Below are 18,081 nucleotides of genomic sequence, written 5' to 3' on the forward strand. Positions count from 1 at the left end.
TATTGTATATACTAAATTTCAATATAAACTTAAGGAATTGCATGAATTAATTGTAATCTTGCGTTAATTATGCTATAATCAGGAGAGAGATTGCTGTTGACTCTCAATTCTTATACATGACTATTTTTATAGGACTATTCTACTTTAAACATTGAAATTAAGTTTGGTCAAATGGTCAAACACTGTCCTGATTCACGTATACTTCCTTTTGAGTTGAAATATGTGAAGAAAGAAAATTGGGTACTACCTCAAACCAATTTAGATACAGCACTGAAATTGCAAAAAAGGACAATTAATAAGCAGATAGCATAAAAACTATAAATTCATGAAACAGACTTTTTCTTGTAGAAACAATATATTGCACTTAATATTAAATTTATGGCTGACTTTGGTGAACTCTAATAACCTGTGATGTTTGTTTCATTTTATTTATAGGACAATGAGTTGGAAAAAATCACAAGAAGATTTACCATGGAATTAGCAAAGAAGGGATTTATTGGTATGTAATGCAGTTTTTTTCTAGTAAAAACTTTTAAATTAACTGAGCAGCCTTTTTTGCCCAACTGCATTTGGCTCTGTCCTTTTCTTCTTGGAACTGTTTTGTTTGCTTGGTGCTTGCCAACTCACCAGTTGTTATAGGCAGCTCTATAACCCTTATCTAAGCTCTCTTCTAGCTGCTTACTGTAATGCATCTGGCCCTAGCTGTGTACATCAAACTGCAGCCTTCTTATGCTGACTTCTTATTGACTAAGTAGCAGGGATTAAGGGACTCTGCTCCACTATGTCCATAAGATATAAGTACTTAGGGACATCACAGGGACCACACTGATAGTTTCAAAAGAAGCAGAGGTGCCTATTAATGGGTGTTCCATTTTATTCATATTCTTTGAATATCTGAGCTATTCTCATATCACTCTTTGGAGTTCTTACTTGAGGAGACCTTGTACTGTTCTGGAATACTTGGCCATTTTAAATAAAAGTTTATTAGGGTTCTTTTGCATGACCAAACCTTTTGATTTCCTAAGAACCAAGGTGAAGAATAAGGCATTTAATAAAGATCTTTTCTATTTAAGAGGTCAGGAATGTAATCCCTATAAATGTCCCTTTATACATTTATCTTCCATTTTTCACTCTGTATAGGGACAGCTGTCTCTGTTCACTGATTTGAGTCAAGCTTGTATACAGATAATTTTTGACATTCTGAATGGTTTGTTGTGCTTTTTTGTACCTGTTTCATTAACAGTTTAAATGCTTATATTACTGATTTATTGTAGGAGAAGCTGTGTTTCACAAACTTATTTGACATAATTATGGAGCAATTGGAAATTGGGCTGGGTGGTTATGTCTTGCCAAACTTTTTTTTTTTTTTTTTTTAATTTAAATTTCTTAGCTTTAAGAAAACCGCTACTTAGGTAGAGTACATATAATTTACCTGTTACAGTTGATTTATGGAGGTGCATTTAGGAATATCTTTCATGAGATGTGTTATTTTGTACCTGTCATTCTTAAGTAGGTGCTCTATACTCTGTATAAGTAAGTAGGTGATGTCATACTCTGGTATGATGAACAAGGAACAAATGGAGGGAAAAGTTATTTAGTTAAACTAGATAACAGTATTTAGAATAGCCAATCTCAAATATTTTTCAAGCAAGAAAATATACATTTTCAAGATTGAAGTAAAGAGAAATGAAATTACATAGACAAGTTCCTAAAGGGTAGAACAAGCGAATGTACTACTAGTATAAATCAGTCACATGGACAGTGATATACATGCAGATGTTGAAACAAAAATACAAATACATGTTTGAGACACTGTTTTATCTCTCTGTTTTAACTGAGTGACTATTTTAGTTATTTGAGTAGTTAAAGAGATTTTGGCAGTTTTCTGAAGTAGGTGCATGATATGTTGTGTGAAATAGAATATTGAGCGCATAGCTGCTTTAAATGGGATTTTAGGAAAGTAGGTCTTCCTGGCTATGGGGATGAGATGTAGAAGATTTGAAGATAATTTGTCCTCAACTCTTGAGAGATGTTTTTACTCTTGCCAACAGGACCTGGTATTGATGTACCTGCTCCAGATATGAGCACAGGGGAGAGGGAGATGTCCTGGATTGCAGATACCTATGCCAATACTATAGGACACTATGTAAGTTTTGAGCAGATTCCTAGGTGTGAAAAAGCTTCTTTATTATTTGCTTAAATCCAGCCAACATTGTGGTAGAGATTTGTCACTGTTGCCTAATCTTCCAAGTTTATTTAATTAGATTAATTTTAATCTATGATTTAATCCGATTCATTTAAATCTATGAATGTAAACTATAGCACTGTAATTGATTTGAGGTTTTTTTAGGTCATGGTTTGAAAAAAAAAATAGCTTAATGACCTTCTTTAAGCATCAGATGTTCAAAGTGGTCTACTCTAATATGACCAATTTCAAAGGAAAATGGCAGTTATTGACACTTTATATATTGTGCATCATAAAGCAAGTAGCATGATTCTATTTAAACTGCCTTAAGCTGTTGGGAACCAGTGTTCTTTTTTGAAAATGTGAATTTTCATGAAAGCATTTAAAAACAAAGACCTGCAAAACAAAGTTTTAAGTGAAATCTGTAATTAAATCTTTAGTAAGCCTTTGAATATACTTGTAAAAATGCAGAATAGCAACACTGCAAGCAATAAGAAAGCATGATAAAGTGACTAATTCAGAAGACTTTAAATAGGAACTTTGCTTTTTACCTAGTTTGAGTTAGCCTTTAGGCTTAATAATTTTCTTACAACAGACAGTATTAAACATTCCAATTTTTATAATACTCTGTCTCTTCAAAGACCATATATTTTATATAAGGCAGTTTTATAAATAATTATAAATAATTAAATCACTCTGTCCTTCACATTTGAACATGATATTAAAATAATTTCTCTAAAATTGAGTTGTCAGTTGAGACTTACGAATGGTTAATCATTAGAGGTGCACCGATACATCGGTCCAATATCAGATTCGTACTGATATAAAGAAAACTGGCTGTATTGGATATTGGCCCAATAGGACTGATAATTTGGCCAATAAATGCCTGTGCTGCATGCAGCCGCGGTGCAGCACTCAGGCAGTGAGGAGCAGAGCCAGCAGCGTGGAGAGTTCCCTGCAGCTGGTAAATCTGGTGTAGGGGGAGGGGAAAGGGTGTTGGAGGGCAGGTCAGTGCCCCCTGTGGTGAGGGAGGGAGCAGGCGCAGGTGGAAGGGGGGCCAGAGCTGTCTTGTGGTGGGGGAGGAAGGGAGGTGGCTCCTGCTGCTGCTTGTACCCTGGGAGAGTATGGGGGGGCATGTGCTCCCCAGATCTGCACAGGGCAGGGTGGGCTGCAGCCAGGGCTGCGCTGTGCTCTTCTCAGTGGGTGCCAGTGGCACTGGGAGGATACAGTGTATATAAAATTTCCCCTTTGGTTTCTGCAATAACTTCCAATAGCTCTTTAGGGACACAATCTGTCATTTTTTACAGAAGTTACAAAAGCAAGTATAGGAGCAGCCTTCTGCACTTGTACTGCATTCAGCTTGACTTTAATAACATCCTTATAATCTTCAATAAAAAAGGGTTGGTTTCAACCACTAGTTCAGGCTGATAACTGGTAAAAACACTGATAGAAAAAAATAAAATGTCTAGAGTATGGGCTGGCAGCCTATAGCCTGTAGGCTATTTCTGGCCTTTGAGGCTGGGACATTAATGGCAATGTGGTGGAGGGGAAGCTACGGCAGTGGCTGCTGGATCAGAACTAGTGGCCCACCTTCAGACATAATTCTGTTAATTTGGTACACTGCTCCTAGACAGTTGTTGACCCCTGGCTTTCTTGGCTTTTTCCCATTCCATAGATACAACTTGTACCAGTCCCTGCAGAGGTGTTGCATGCACACTTTTGTAAAAATGAATGTACAGTTGAGAGCAAAAAATCAATAACTGCAAAATGTAATTCTAAGTCAGCACAGGTGGTACCTTCTTCCCCTAGAGCTATGTAATATGGCAGCATATTTTCTTTTTTTTTTTTTTAATTAGACCTGCAGAGCTAAAGTAGCTTTGGTTGGATTTGATTCATCTTTTTGGATGAGAGGTTGGGTAGAATTGAATCATTTAAATCAAAATAAATGCAGCTGTCTGAGGGAAGGACTACTGAGACTAGATTTGAGAGGGAAGAGAAAACCAACAAAAAGATGATTGAAGAGCCACTGGACCCATGCAGAATGAACTCCTGGAAAAGCAGGAGAAAAACTAGATCAGGACTATTGAAGTCAAAACTTTAATTAACTTTCATAGACAGTAAAAAGATTGAAAACAGTGTATGACCCATTCCAGACTTTTGGGTGCATGAGTAAAGCTGCAACTTGAACAGGATCCCTGAAGGAACTAAAATAATTAAGATTGTGGTGCCCCCAAGTATATTCAGAGAGCTTAAACTGAAATGGAGGGGGAGAGTTTAAACAACAGTTAGAAGGGCAATGGGATTTCCCCATTGAAGTGTTTAGGATAAAAGAAAGTAAAATCTGCAGGAAGGAGCTACAAGGACAGGAGGAGCAGAGGAATAAGAATTGCATGGTAGAGTAGAGAGTAGGGTTAAGGAGTAAGCCAGAAAACTAAATAAAGTTGTTTTGAATATGTGCCACGTCCAGCAAGTTCAAAGATTACAAATACTAAGATAGGAATCTTAGAAAATTAACGGTGATTTATGGGTTAGTGTTAGAATGCTAAATATTTTTCTTTCTCTGAGGTTTCTAATAAAATATTTTTTGCTTAAGCACAAGCATCATTCTGTGTGTCAGGAATCTCTAAAAATGTTGAAGCCAAGATTTAAATTAAATTGTTATTTGAATGTGTGGCTTTAAGAATAGTAGTGTCTCTCCATTGCTCCTCCCTTTCCTACCAGACCAATCAATTCTTTAATAGCTACCATATCAACTTTTCCAGAAAATCTTCCTTAACTTTCTGGATTGCTTAATTAAGTGCTAACATTGAACTTATTGACTGATAAATTTGGAGAAAAGATCTGATGCATCTCTTTTGCCCCCCTCTCCCCATCCTCAAACCCCAGTCTAAAATCTTGTCTCCTTTAACTAGCATTTCTCGTGACAGGAAGCTGTGTTCACAAACACAGTATTTATAAACAGGTCTTTCCTTTTGTTTGGGTACATAGTGACTAGTTCAGGGTTTTTAAAATGTGACTGAATGAAAACTTTGTAATATCTCAGGTGGATTGTCCAAGATTGTTGTAGTGCTTCTTGTAAGTGACAAGCGATTTGTAGCTGGGAAACCACAAGAGGGAGCAGACTGCTTTCTATAAGAAATGTAGATAATTTTGGACTGGAAATTCTAATTGGCAAGATAACACTACTGGAAAGGAGAGGCTGTCTTCTCTTCTCTTCATCAGGTTTTAAATGGGAAGTTTTACTTTGGTTGTATAGTATACGTTAGGTAACTAGGTAGAAATATATGTATTTTAGTAGACATGATTGTGTTTGAAAAAATAAAACCCAGATTTGATGCAGTTGAACTCTTCTAGATGAAAATAGCAGCCTCTTATCTACCTTTTCTCCATATGACTGCACTAAAGGGTCAAACCACTGTTCAGCAAACACGAAAGTGTGGTTTGTGCCATATGCTGTCAATATTTTGACTTGAGTCTATTGCCTGTGATGGCATCACCTCAATCAAGAGTGTAAAGTTTCAAAGTTGTTCATAGGGTCTGCTTTTAAAAATACTATATTATTGTTTCCTGTTGTATGATAGTTTAAAGGTGATTAAATAATTTAAGATATAAAGATATGTCTAATATTTTTAAGGGATTAAATTGTCAATATCCGCAGTGGCTATCACAATATTATTATTCACTTGAAAGCTCACCCACCCATTGCTTTCTTGTCACCAAGCAATGTGTTAATAGGGCCCTTCATGCTTCCTATCTTCATGTGAGCTAAACATATCGTAAAATAAAATCAGAATCAGAAAAGCTTTGAATGTTTAATGTATCAGGGGAAAAAATACTTCTGAAACTTACATAACACATTTTACTTCAGCTGTTCATGACTGATCCCAGTCTGAGAGAAATGCATACAGTTCATAGAATTCTTCACTGTCTTGCAGGATATTAATGCCCATGCTTGTGTCACTGGTAAACCCATCAGCCAAGGTGGTATCCATGGGCGCATCTCTGCCACTGGTCGTGGTCTCTTTCATGGAATTGAAAATTTTATCAATGAAGCATCATACATGAGCATTTTGGGAATGACTCCAGGGTTTGGGGATAAGACATTTGCTGTTCAGGTAACTTATCAAGATATATAGTAACTTTGACAAAAGTTGAGAATGTCATTGCTTTTAAAATTGCTAGAGTAGTGGACCTGTTAAGGTTTTATAACGTCAAGGATTAACTTTAGCACTCATTAAACTTCAGGGTGCTACTCAGACAAGCAGGCATCCTTTAATCTGAGCTGTTCTAAATAAACTGGTCTTTTCAATTGCACACTTAAAAACACCATCCTTTTCTAATTCTTTTCTAAACATAGTGTTGTATTCTGGTTTTGCAGGCACTATCTTTGAGTGCCAAGACATTTTTAAATTAAGATATTGCATGTATTCCACACTTCTGCCTAAATCCCACTCTGTGTTATCATTCTTATGCATGCCTGAAACACTTGCAAGAGGGAGGGATGGGCCAGGAAGTTGAGTAGATAATTTGATCTGATTTTATGGAATTCAGAAAGAAAGGGCCAAATGGTGACCTATATTTTCAGTTATGATGTGAAGTTTTTGGCTTTCATAATATTTTAGGCCTGCAATTGCAATTTACATTTTAAATTGTTAGGAGAAGCCTGATTATTGCCAATAAGTGGATTACACTGAGAAGTATTTTCTAATACCCCTTCACATGCATAATGTTCTTTTCAAGTTTGGTTTTTTTTCAATTTCTTCTGTTCCAATCACAGGATTGGATGAATATGCAATTAGTGAGCTATTAAGATACAGAATCTGGAAACTGGGCCTGCCTGCTTCATTTGGAACTGTTTTCCAATGTGTTTATTATAAGAAATGGTAAAAGGGTGATTTCTACATTTTGCAGCAAGTCCACAGCACTACCTAATTGTGACCTTACTGAGCTTTGCTAGTTAACCAGTGATTTGAGGCAAACATCCTGTAGCCTGCTTAGAAAAACAATAGAACACTATCATCCCTGCCTTTTGGAATGTTGGCTCAGTCCTAAACATAGAGCTTCAAATTGAACAAGTAAACTGAAAACTTGGCAGATAGCTGGAGACTAATGGCGAAAGAATGAGGGCAAAGCACTTGAAGACAAACTCATTACATAAAAAGCTTCATTTTTTTTGTATCAAAGCTTGATTCTGAGGAAAAGGGGAACTACTACCCAAAAGCAAGAGCTTCACCTTTATCTTATTCTAAGCTCTGTCATGGACTTTTGTGATCTTTGCCAGCTATTTAAGCATGTCACTTTTAACAAAACAAAAAACAAAACAAACAAACAAAAATATATATATAGGCATGACATGCAAGTCAGTTCAGTCACCAGTCTTTTAAGTAGGACTTGAATAGTAATATGTAGGGCCTCAGGGTATTCTGGTTAAAAGTGTACAGAATTCCCTCTGCCCCTACTGATACCATATGTCTTCATGCCAGCATATGACGTAGAAAGGTGAAAAGCAGAAACAAGGCAAAAAGTTAAGATATTTAAATATTTTCATTGTCCTTTCCCATGTCTATTCTTCCAGGGATTTGGTAACGTGGGATTACATTCTATGAGGTATTTGCATCGTTTTGGAGCTAAATGTGTTGCTGTTGGAGAGCATGAGGGAGCCATCTGGAATCCTGATGGCCTAGACCCAAAGGAACTAGAAGATTTCAAATTGGTAAGACTTGAGACAGAGTAGGAATGGTTTAAATGTTCCTTTGCCAAATCAGGAGATGATTGGAGGCTGATGGTGATACGAAATATTTACAGGTTATGCTGTCAGCAGTAATATTTTAAAGTTACCTATCAAACGAGGATCAGGAACGGTGATTGTTTTAGATTTTTATTTGTTACTAATGTGAAGGTAATCAAGCATTTGTTTTATCATTAATGCGAGGGAATTGTGTTGTGTTTTTCACATTAGAGTAGTGTTTCAGAGACCCACTTCAGGGTGCATGCTTCTCAAAGCTGAAACGTTTTATCCTGATACAGTGGCAGAAGTCAGGATTTTATATTAGGCAATAAACAGTGAGGGTGAAAATAACCCCTTTTTTTCCTTTCCTCCTCAAATAGCAACATGGAACAATCATTGGCTTCCCGAAAGCACAACCACTTGAAGGCAGCATCTTGGAAGCAGACTGTGACATTCTCATCCCTGCTGCCAGTGAGAAACAGTTGACTAAAGCTAATGCTCACAAGGTCAAAGCAAAAGTAAGATGATAAATTAAATCTGGAATTTAAATATGTAACTTATAAATGGGGCTCCTGGTTTTCTCTGATAAAAATTTCAATTTCTCTGACTAAAAATAAAAAATTTGTCATTAAAATGAAACACAACTATATATATACTAGTGAATTGCCTGTCAAGAATGACAGTGGCGGGGGGTTGGGCACAGGCAGGGATGGAGTGCAGCCACCCACCACCCTGTGCTGCTGCCTCCCAAGAGCAGAGGGGGGGAAGCCTGCATGCGGTCGTGGCCGCACCTGCAGCCGCTTCACATGCAGGTGCGTGCCATGCACACCCTCCTCTGCTCCCCCTGGCTCTGTCTGCCTGGCCCCGCCTGTCATTCTCAATGCAGCAATAGCTGGAGCCATGCCCTGCTGGGAGCCACACCCCCCAAGAGCATTAGGGCCAGAAGGACTAAGCTCGCTCTCGCTCTCTCTCTCTCTCTCTTAGTGTGTGTATGTATCAATTGAACACAATATTTTATTGATATATTTATAACTTTAAAGCAGTTTGGAAGGCTACCAGTTCCTCAATCACCATAATAAAATACATTCTAAGTAACTATACATTTTGGTATTTGATTTTGGGTTTTTTATCATGCAAAATCAGAGCTCCCCTTGCCCCCTTAGCTCAGAGAATGCAGGTCTAGACCCCTCACTCCCAAGTCACAGGCCCCTCCGGCCCTGCTGGTGCCCTTGACTCCCCTGCCCCCACTTACCCCAGCCCTGCCAGAGGGGTCACCCAGCTACTAGGGCTATGGCTCCAGGGACCTGGGTCTGCAGCCCCCTGCAGCAGCGCCTAAGCCCTGACTGCCGCTTGCAGGAAGTGGCAACCATTGCAGCATAGCAGAGTGCAGAGCCCAGCTTCTCTCCGCACCCCTCCCCCTCAGGCAGCACCCACCCTCTGACAGGCTAGAGCAGAGCCTGTCGGGGGGGAGGGGAGGGGGATGTTGGCTGCCCTACCCCTGGGCAGGGGACTTAGTTTCCCCCGGCCAAGGCAGCATAAGGCTCACAGTGGCAAGGAGTTTCCCTGCAAGGTCTCACTCTGCCCTGCTGCACCCGATCCCACCTGCTGGGCTGCGAAGACTCTTGGGGAGGGCAGCAGGACAGGGAGCCTGCACCCAGAGCGGGCAGCTTGCATCTGCCCCTGCCCCGCACATACAGCTTGGGGGGGGGCAGGTTTCCCCCCCACTCCCGGGACTGCATGCTGTGATGGGCAGCCTGCCCCCCACCCCCTGGACGAGTCACCTGTGGCCCCATCTTGTTCAATGCTGGGGCCCTGCAGCCACGCATTCCAGCTCTGGGCCTCAGTCCCCCTTTCTCCTCTTTCCCCCCCCCCCCCCCTTTCTCCCCATCTGCTAGACTTACCTGTGGGACCTGCTCTCCAGGCTGTCTGGCGGCCCTGTGCATATACATGCAAATGGCACCCCCTGCCTAACCATCCTCCTCTTGCTCTCTGCCAGCCCTTTGCAGACTAGAACTCTGCCAGCCTGCAGAGAGCTGTTTGCAAAAGTACAAAATCCATGTGTTTCTCTGTTGAAATGAAAAATCAACATTTTTCTCAGGTAAAGGGAATCTGCATTTTTTTCCATCTTCCCATGGAAAATGGAAAACCCAGATCCCTGCTTATAAATGTAGAGAATGATTTGTTTTCATATTGGCTCTAGCTCTCTGTGAACATTTGCCCTCTATGTAAGCAGTTATTGTGTTGTGGTTCTTTTCCCAGATAATTGCTGAAGGTGCCAATGGACCTACAACCCCTGCAGCTGATAAAGTCTTCTTGGAGAGGAATATAATGGTCATTCCTGTAAGTTGTTTGTAAATGTTAATGAAAAATAACGTAAGCAAAATTATTCTTCTGGATCATAGGAGCAGCCATAAACAGGCTTTAATAAAAGAATAACTGCAAAAATAATTCTGAATATTTTCATGTAAAAGATATTTCTACAGTGTTCTCCTTTCTGTTCTTCTCATCTTTTTAAAAGGTATTGTACCTTCGCTTAAGACTTGCGAGGCTGCTATCCACAAAATCCAGATTTCATTACAACCCCATTACTTAAATATATCTATTGCATCAAACTAACAGTTTTCAAGAAGGAAATGATCTGTAAATATTTGTCAGAGATTTATAATTGCTCATCTTACATGACATTCTAGTATCCAGTCCAGTGAAATGAAGTAGGGAGGAGGAGTCTAAATTCAGCAGTCAAATTTTTCAGGCTCATTCGCCTAATTTTAGACATCAAAGATCACCTGATTGAAGTCAGTAGGAACTTTTGGGGCTCTGCATCTCTGAAAATCAGGTTGAGTTCAGCACCTGTATATGAAAATTGAGACTTAACTGTGTTAGTCTGAAGTCAAGTAGAAGGGAGGGTAGATTAACACTTTATAGAGTAACCAAAGTGTTTGTGTGTGGGGTGGGGGGTCCATCACAAGCTTTTGTAGGCTGAAACTCACTTCATCATATGCTGTGAGGATGTACATAAACCAGTGTATATGTAAGAGAGAAATATTAGAATACGAAAGCAGAAGGGGGGCAGAGAAGACGGTCTGGGGGGCAGTCCTGGGAGAGGCAAACAATAAATTTACAAAAAGAAACCAAGTAAAACTTATAATTCATGGGCAAATTCATGATTGAATTTCTGTACCATCCATTACACTCAGCCATGCTTCCTATGTTTTGTACATTTTAATTTACATTTTAAGTTGACATTATGGTATCTTATGTTTATCATTCAAGAAGTTTATGTTTTTGTGCAGGATCTTTACTTAAATGCTGGTGGTGTAACAGTGTCCTACTTTGAGTGGCTGAAAAATTTGAACCATGTCAGTTATGGACGTTTGACTTTTAAGTATGAAAGGGATTCGAACTACCATTTGCTTAGTAAGTGTTATTTCACTAACTCAACAGATACATTTAGTTAGTAAGAAACTCTAATAAAGTAGGAAGTAAATTGTAGATGTGTTTGATGTCTTCCTTTGTGAAAGGCTGTAGAAGCCAGATGTGAAAACGATCTACATTCAGTATAACTGTTCTTTCTGTTTGCTGGATGGTGGGGAACATATGAAGTGCACAGGAAATATATTAGTAATTCACTAATGAATCTGGTAATACTTGAAGAAAGAATGTAGCAACTTAGCAATGGCTTAACAAATAGATACTAAGTGTTTTGTTAAAATGCCTTAAAAGCACCAAGGTTCCTTGGGTGAATTTGATATCTTTTATTAGACCAACCCAAATAGTTGGAGAATAGTTATTAAGCAAGCTTTCGGGTTCAAAAACCCTTCGTCAGGCTAAGGACGTTTCAGCAGTCAGTGTGTGCTCTTCCTGGATGGAATAAAAAGTAAAGAAGCAATTCACTTCCAGTTTCATAAGAAGTAAAATACTCTTCATTTTAAAAAATTCCTTCAACTGTATATTAGGTATGACGAGGTGACAAGTTACAACTTGGAAGTGCACTTCTTTTGTCCCTGAGTAGCTATGTGCCCTTCTGCAAATACAGCCAAGTAGGATATCTGTAAAGTACATTAACATAACCTGATACAGGCATTCTTAAAATGTGGCTAGTGGCCCAAGAGCTCTACTGAGGGCCACTGTATTGGTTTTTTGGTTTCCTGACCTAAATGCTGATTATGTGAAAAGCATAAGCGTATTGGAGTAGAACTGTTCTATTTCACACCAGGCTTAAATAAGACTTGTCAAAAAACACTAAGTAGCACTGAAGATTGCCTCAGTCTCTCAGGATAGAACAGAGTTGGTGATTAAGATGAGAACATTTTTAAACACAACCTCTTTATGTTGCTTTGCTCCTTATTGGGGACCTACTAAAGTAGCTGAGAGTTTGTTTTTCTTCACACCCCCTTCTTGGCATTATTTGCAGTGGGCTAGGCAGAGTTGACTAGGAAACTGGTGATGTAAATGCAAAATTATGATGCTTTGTTTTATTTTTAGTAACCATATCCTGAAATACAGTATCTTTTATTTTACTTTTGTGAAGCAGCATGCACATGGTCTTTCCACGTATGAAATGCTGATTCAAAAAAGTATACCAGCAGCTGAAAATTCACTTGCCATTGTTTCCTTTTCTTTTCCAGTGTCTGTTCAAGAAAGTTTAGAAAGAAAGTTTGGGAAACATGGAGGAACTATTCCAGTTGTGCCTACAGCAGAATTCCAAGATAGAATATCAGTAAGTGACTGCTTTGCAATGTTTTGACCGTTACTTCAGTTTGCAATCCAGTATTGTAATTGTAGATAAAATCTCTTCTGTTGGGCGGATGCGATTGCTATCAAGGGTGTGCCCAGTAACACAACTAATTTTGTAATTGGTCTCTTTGTATATGACTCCATAATGTTTCACATTCCAATATTCTTTGAAAGCTGACATTTTAATGTGTACATAGAATTCACTTGGTGTTTGCACTGTTAATCATTCAGCTGCTTCGTAGTACTAGTTGCTGTTCAGATTAGAGGTAGCAAGTTTAAATCCCAGGTGGTCTTTTTGCAATGACACCATATATAAGTGAAGATATTCAGCATGTTTTTGGGGTTGCCCATATTACTAATTCATTAGTGACCCCCAAAAAAAGATTACCACTTTATAAACTAACCAAAGGGGGGGGGCGGGTACGTCACAAGCTTTTGTAGGCTGAAACTCACTTTCTCACATGCTGCGAGGATGTATATAACCAGTGTATCAGTAAGAGAAAACTATTAGAATATGAAAGACAGAAAGGAGGTGCAGAGGGAGGGTCTGTGGGGCAGTCCTGGGAGAGGCAAACAAGCATGCAATAAATCTAAAAAAAAAAAAAAAAAAAAAAAAAAAAAAAAAAAAAAAAGTTGAGTCAACTTGAAATTGCCATTTATGCCAAGTGAAAACCAACTCAGTGGCAGGCCTGTATGAAGTGGCTAGTATTTGCTTCGGATTTGGCTGATTTGGGGGACAGTGATTCAATTTAGGACAGAGATTCGAATTACTGAATCGGTTCAGCCAAATCTGATTTGAAGATTTAGCTGCTGCTGAATCTTCGACTCAAACAGCCCTCATCCCCTGCCTGCTCTCCTAGCCCCGTCAATGGCTGCCCTCCACCCGCAGCCCCAGCATCCTGGCACTTAAAAAAAAAAAAATAAAATAAAATAAAAAAATAAAAAGCCCAGCACTCTCCAGCTGCTTCTGAGCAGGGGGTGATCCCCACTGCCCCATGCTGTGTGCCCTTGCCCTCTCTCCTAGCCCCAGCATTCTGGCTCTTTTTTTTTTTAAACTCCCACTCACCAATTGCTGCCAGGTTGCAGGGGGGGCGATCTCCGCTGCCCTCTACGGCCCCATGCTACATGGGGGGCTCTACTACGAGCCCCCATCCCCCACCCGCTCTCCCAGCCCTGTCAGTGGCTGCTCTGCCCAGCCCCAGCCTCCTGGCTCTTCAGGGGGAAAAAAAGCCCAACACTCACCAACTCCTGCCAGGTGGGTGGCAATCCCTGCTGCCCCCCACTACCCCGCACTGCGTGGGGGGCTCTGCCGCGAGCCCCCAGAAGCCCTGATGACCGCTGCAGCTGCTGGTGAGTGAGGGCTCTTTTTTTGTTTTAGAAACAGGAGCTGGGGCTGGGCAGGGCAGCCATGGTGGGGGGCACTGAGAGAGCGGGTGGGGGCTGGAGGGAGCTAAGGGAGCTGGGGGAGCAGGCAGGGGATGGGGCCTGGTGGGGGTCCCCCCCATGGTCAGTGTCCATCCTACCCCTCCCCAGCCCTCCAACCCTCTACTTACTGGCACAGAGTCCAGGTCCAGCACCCTGTGGCGGTGAGTAGGGACTGCCTGAATCTACGAAGCTCTCTGAATCAATTTGGAGAGCTTCAAATTGATTCGGACCTTTTTATTGGTCTCCTGATTTGATTCAGAGATTTGGCCGCCAAATCGGGCCGAATCTCCTCCGAATCGAATCAGCACCCGAAGCATTGCACAGCCCTACTCAGTGGCTATAAATAGTATCCTCCCTTATTTAGCTAGATATATGACTATATACGTCTGAATATTGCATTTAAATAAGGTTTTCTGGCATGAGGGGATGAAAAGATAATGTTCTCCCACTTAGTATAGACTTGAAGGCTGAGGAATTCTCCAAGGAAAATGAAAATAATCTTTGAATTAGCAGACTAGTTATTGATTCTTTATTACAAGGCCAAAGTGAACCATTGCAGCAGCCTTATGCTGCCTGCCTTCATAATAAGCCATTAGAGACTTACCCAGTAATTTCTGCATCTAATCTAGTGTATTTTTTCTATTTGAGAAATAACCTACCATTTGGAAAAAATATATAGTCTTCATTTAATAGCAAATTGGAGCTACCTTGTAAATAGGATATTGAAGATTGAGATTTACATTAACCATTGTAATTCAGGATTCCTGAATTTTGCATGATGAAATGACTTCATCCCTAGTTTTAAAAACTGTTTGCATTTGTACAAATTCTGAATAATTTCATCTGCATCATTGATCAATTTGATCTACACCAGTGAAACAGACCAGAATATTTTTTATACTAGCAATACTTTTTAAAAAGCGCTTAGAGTAAGAAAGGTTCTAGAGCTTCAAGACATTCTTTTTAAATTCAAATATTAAATTCAAATAGTATTTCTCCAATCCCCATTATTCTGTAGAAACCAAGAACAGTGTGCCAGTTTTGTAAACCTTGTTCACTGGAGGCATGACACACATTTTCCTTTTTCATCAGAACTTTTCCACATTTCATACGTTGCAAGCTAGTGCACAAAGTGTTTGATAGTTCACCCAGTGATTATTTAAACGCTGCATAAGTTAAGTGTCTCTTCTATAGGGCATTAGAAGAATTCTACATAAGAAGTCAACCAATTTCAGGAACCTAGCCATAGTAGATTGCATTTTGATGTACCAGAGGCAGTTAATCATTGTGTATTTCTTTCAGTTTGAGCTCTGATTTCATTCTCCCAATGCAGGGTGCATCTGAGAAAGACATTGTTCACTCTGGATTGGCCTACACCATGGAGCGTTCTGCCAGGGTAAGTACTGTACTGATAGGTGATCTACAGAAAGAGGAAGGAAACTTAACTGCCATAGTAGCAAGATACTATTACAAACCATTGTGTACTAGCTTTACTTGGGCTTAGGTGTAGATGTCTCTTGACATAAACGGTGGTTACCATAGGTGGATTGATGGGGGTATGGACAAATTTTAGCCAAAAATTTTGGGTATTATAGAAGTTACTCGCTTGTCCTTTTTTGGTGGTCTAGAATAATCTGTTGCAGTAGAAGTATTTGCAAAATTGTGTTAATGTCATGTGTATGGGTAATAGAGTTGCACCCCTTTTTTCCAATATTTTCAATTGGAGGGACATACTGCCCAAGGTCTGGAACAGCCTGCCACCGGAGGTGGTTCAAGCGCCTACATTGAACACCTTCAAGAGCAAACTGGATGCTTATCTTGCTGGCATCCTATCACCCCAGCTGACTTCCTGCTCTTTGGGCAGTTGGCTGGACTCGATGATCTTCTGAGGTCCCTTCCAGCCCTAATGTCTATGAAATCTATGAAATACCACTGGGACATCCTTGGTTTTTTGTGAAGTTCAGTCCCCATCCTCATTTGATGGGGTATGGTGTCTTAGACCTCATAAAGGAGGCAACTTGAAATCTAGGGAAGATGGGCCTTAGCAGAGCTTTTAATCTAAATTCCTTGTCACCCCCACCTTAAATAAAATCTTTTGAAGTGGTGTACATAGAAAGGCTTTTCAATAAATCTTATTTGACTTTTATTTTTTTTGTTCCATTTCACTTTAGCAAATCATGCGCACTGCCATGAAGTACAACCTGGGTCTGGACCTGAGAACAGCTGCTTACGTCAATGCAATTGAAAAAGTTTTCAGGGTGTACAATGAGGCTGGTCTGACCTTTACATAAATGGGTTATTACCTACCCTTTATTGATACCTTATTCTCCTGCCGTTATGTACCCTCTTCTTGAAAAAGCTTATCACAAGTTTACATGTAACCATAACTGTTCCCCCTTTCTTCTGAAATTAGAGTGGATTCTCAATTAGTTTCAGTCCAATCTAGTTTTTAATAAAGAAAAATCCATGAATTAGGGTGTATACAAATATGTATCAAAAGATAACCACTTCATCTGCACTTGTGGGGGCCATTCTGGGTATTTCACCTTGAAAACAAAAAGGTACATTTAATGTACAGATTAGTGGTCTTGGTGCATGGGCCACCTATCACATCCTGTACTAGATGAGCAATTGGCTCACTACTACTTTGTGCACTTTTGTTTAATGATATAATTTTGGCTTTGGCACTTTTAATAAGGCCTTATATAAATAATGCTGTGGCATTGTTTAAGGCAGAATAGGCCTCCTGCAGGGAGTAACTTTAATAGGAGTCTCTAATTTTTACTTGTAGCATAGCTTCAAACCTGTTTCTCTTTTGGCAATGTTTGTTTTCTTTTTTATAAACTGTGCTGCTCTTATAGGACTGCTTTCAATTGCTTGCTCAGCCTGAACTTGACTCAAGCACCATAATATAGAGAGAAGTGACAGGAGCTGGTATTTTTATAAGCCGAAGTAGTATAATTGTGTGCGGACATCAGGCCAACTCTGTTCTGATAATGTTTTAATTAAGTCACTTTACCTAACCTTTCAGTTGCTAGGGGTTTTTTGAGAATTACTGAATATGATAAGTATAATCATAAACATGTAGTCCAAAGAACTTTAAACCTTTTCAAATTCTTTTCAGTGTTCTCATCTTGAGAGGCTTTCTAAACATTAGTTATATTGCCTCTATGAACAACTTAAGTGGACTGTAACCCAGAAACAGGTGGCCCAACTACTACAAAAGAGCAAGACTGCTGCTATAAAGTTTAGCTGGTGTCTTAATACACCCTGACTTGTGATCTTCTTTTTCTCTTCATTTGGAGGTCTTGCATATTCTGAACACTCAAGTACAACTAAGTGAACCTTAAAACAGTATTGGATCAAACTTAGTTTTTTGAGGTTTTTGTCAAGGCCTTTGTCCAGTGGAGTCCCATCAAAGTGCCAGAAGTTATTTATGTCATGAATATGAATGTTTTTTTTAAAGAAACAAACTAGTCCCTTCCAGAAACTCATGCTTTTTTTCTAACTACTTTGTAACTGCATGACATAACGTGGTGAGAGGAGCAGTTATTAAAAAATTGACCTTTGCAAACCTACTATATTACTGTTTTCCAGAGTTATTTTACATGCTAATAGCTTTGCCTTGTAGCAGTTGCTAAAAAATTAAAGATGCTATTTCTTTTCAGTGATTCAAAGGGACTGATCAGAGTAGATTGAATTTTATTAGTAGATGTTTAGGATTGTGAGTCCAAAAAAGATGACACAGCCAGTAGGGAAATACAGAGTGCCAAAGTGAGGGACTAACATTAGAGGGATGGGGGTGAGGAGGGGAGCACAACTAGGTTACAGAAAATACAATGTTAGCCAACTAAGCCTGGGCGTGGGGGAAAGGATAGGAGGGGGTTTGCGACGCTGAGAGAAAAAGAAGATGGATACACACAAACCCGTACAATGGTCCACAATGGTGGAGGAAGTAGTTTGAAGAAGGTTTCATAGTTTCATAGTTGGTAGGGTCGGAAGAGAC

The 18,081-nt window shown here is 39.7% G+C and overlaps 1 protein-coding gene across 1 annotated transcript in view; it reads left to right on the forward strand.

Moving 5' to 3' along the window:
- Nucleotides 1-17,653, forward strand: part of GLUD1 (glutamate dehydrogenase 1) — a 48,623-nt gene extending 30,970 nt beyond the window's left edge. The window contains exons 4-13 of the mRNA XM_006270156.4: nt 436-499; nt 2,052-2,146; nt 6,121-6,300; nt 7,761-7,898; nt 8,294-8,431; nt 10,173-10,253; nt 11,207-11,330; nt 12,542-12,633; nt 15,409-15,471; nt 16,247-17,653. Of these exons, the coding sequence (XP_006270218.1) occupies nt 436-499; nt 2,052-2,146; nt 6,121-6,300; nt 7,761-7,898; nt 8,294-8,431; nt 10,173-10,253; nt 11,207-11,330; nt 12,542-12,633; nt 15,409-15,471; nt 16,247-16,366 (1,095 nt within the window). The 3' untranslated portion in view covers nt 16,367-17,653. The remainder of the gene's footprint in view (nt 1-435; nt 500-2,051; nt 2,147-6,120; nt 6,301-7,760; nt 7,899-8,293; nt 8,432-10,172; nt 10,254-11,206; nt 11,331-12,541; nt 12,634-15,408; nt 15,472-16,246) is intronic.
- The last annotated feature ends 428 nt before the right edge of the window (nt 17,654-18,081 follow it).

The sequence above is a fragment of the Alligator mississippiensis genome, chromosome 6, assembly GCF_030867095.1.
Source record: "Alligator mississippiensis isolate rAllMis1 chromosome 6, rAllMis1, whole genome shotgun sequence".
In the NCBI taxonomy this organism is placed as follows: domain Eukaryota; kingdom Metazoa; phylum Chordata; order Crocodylia; family Alligatoridae; genus Alligator; species Alligator mississippiensis.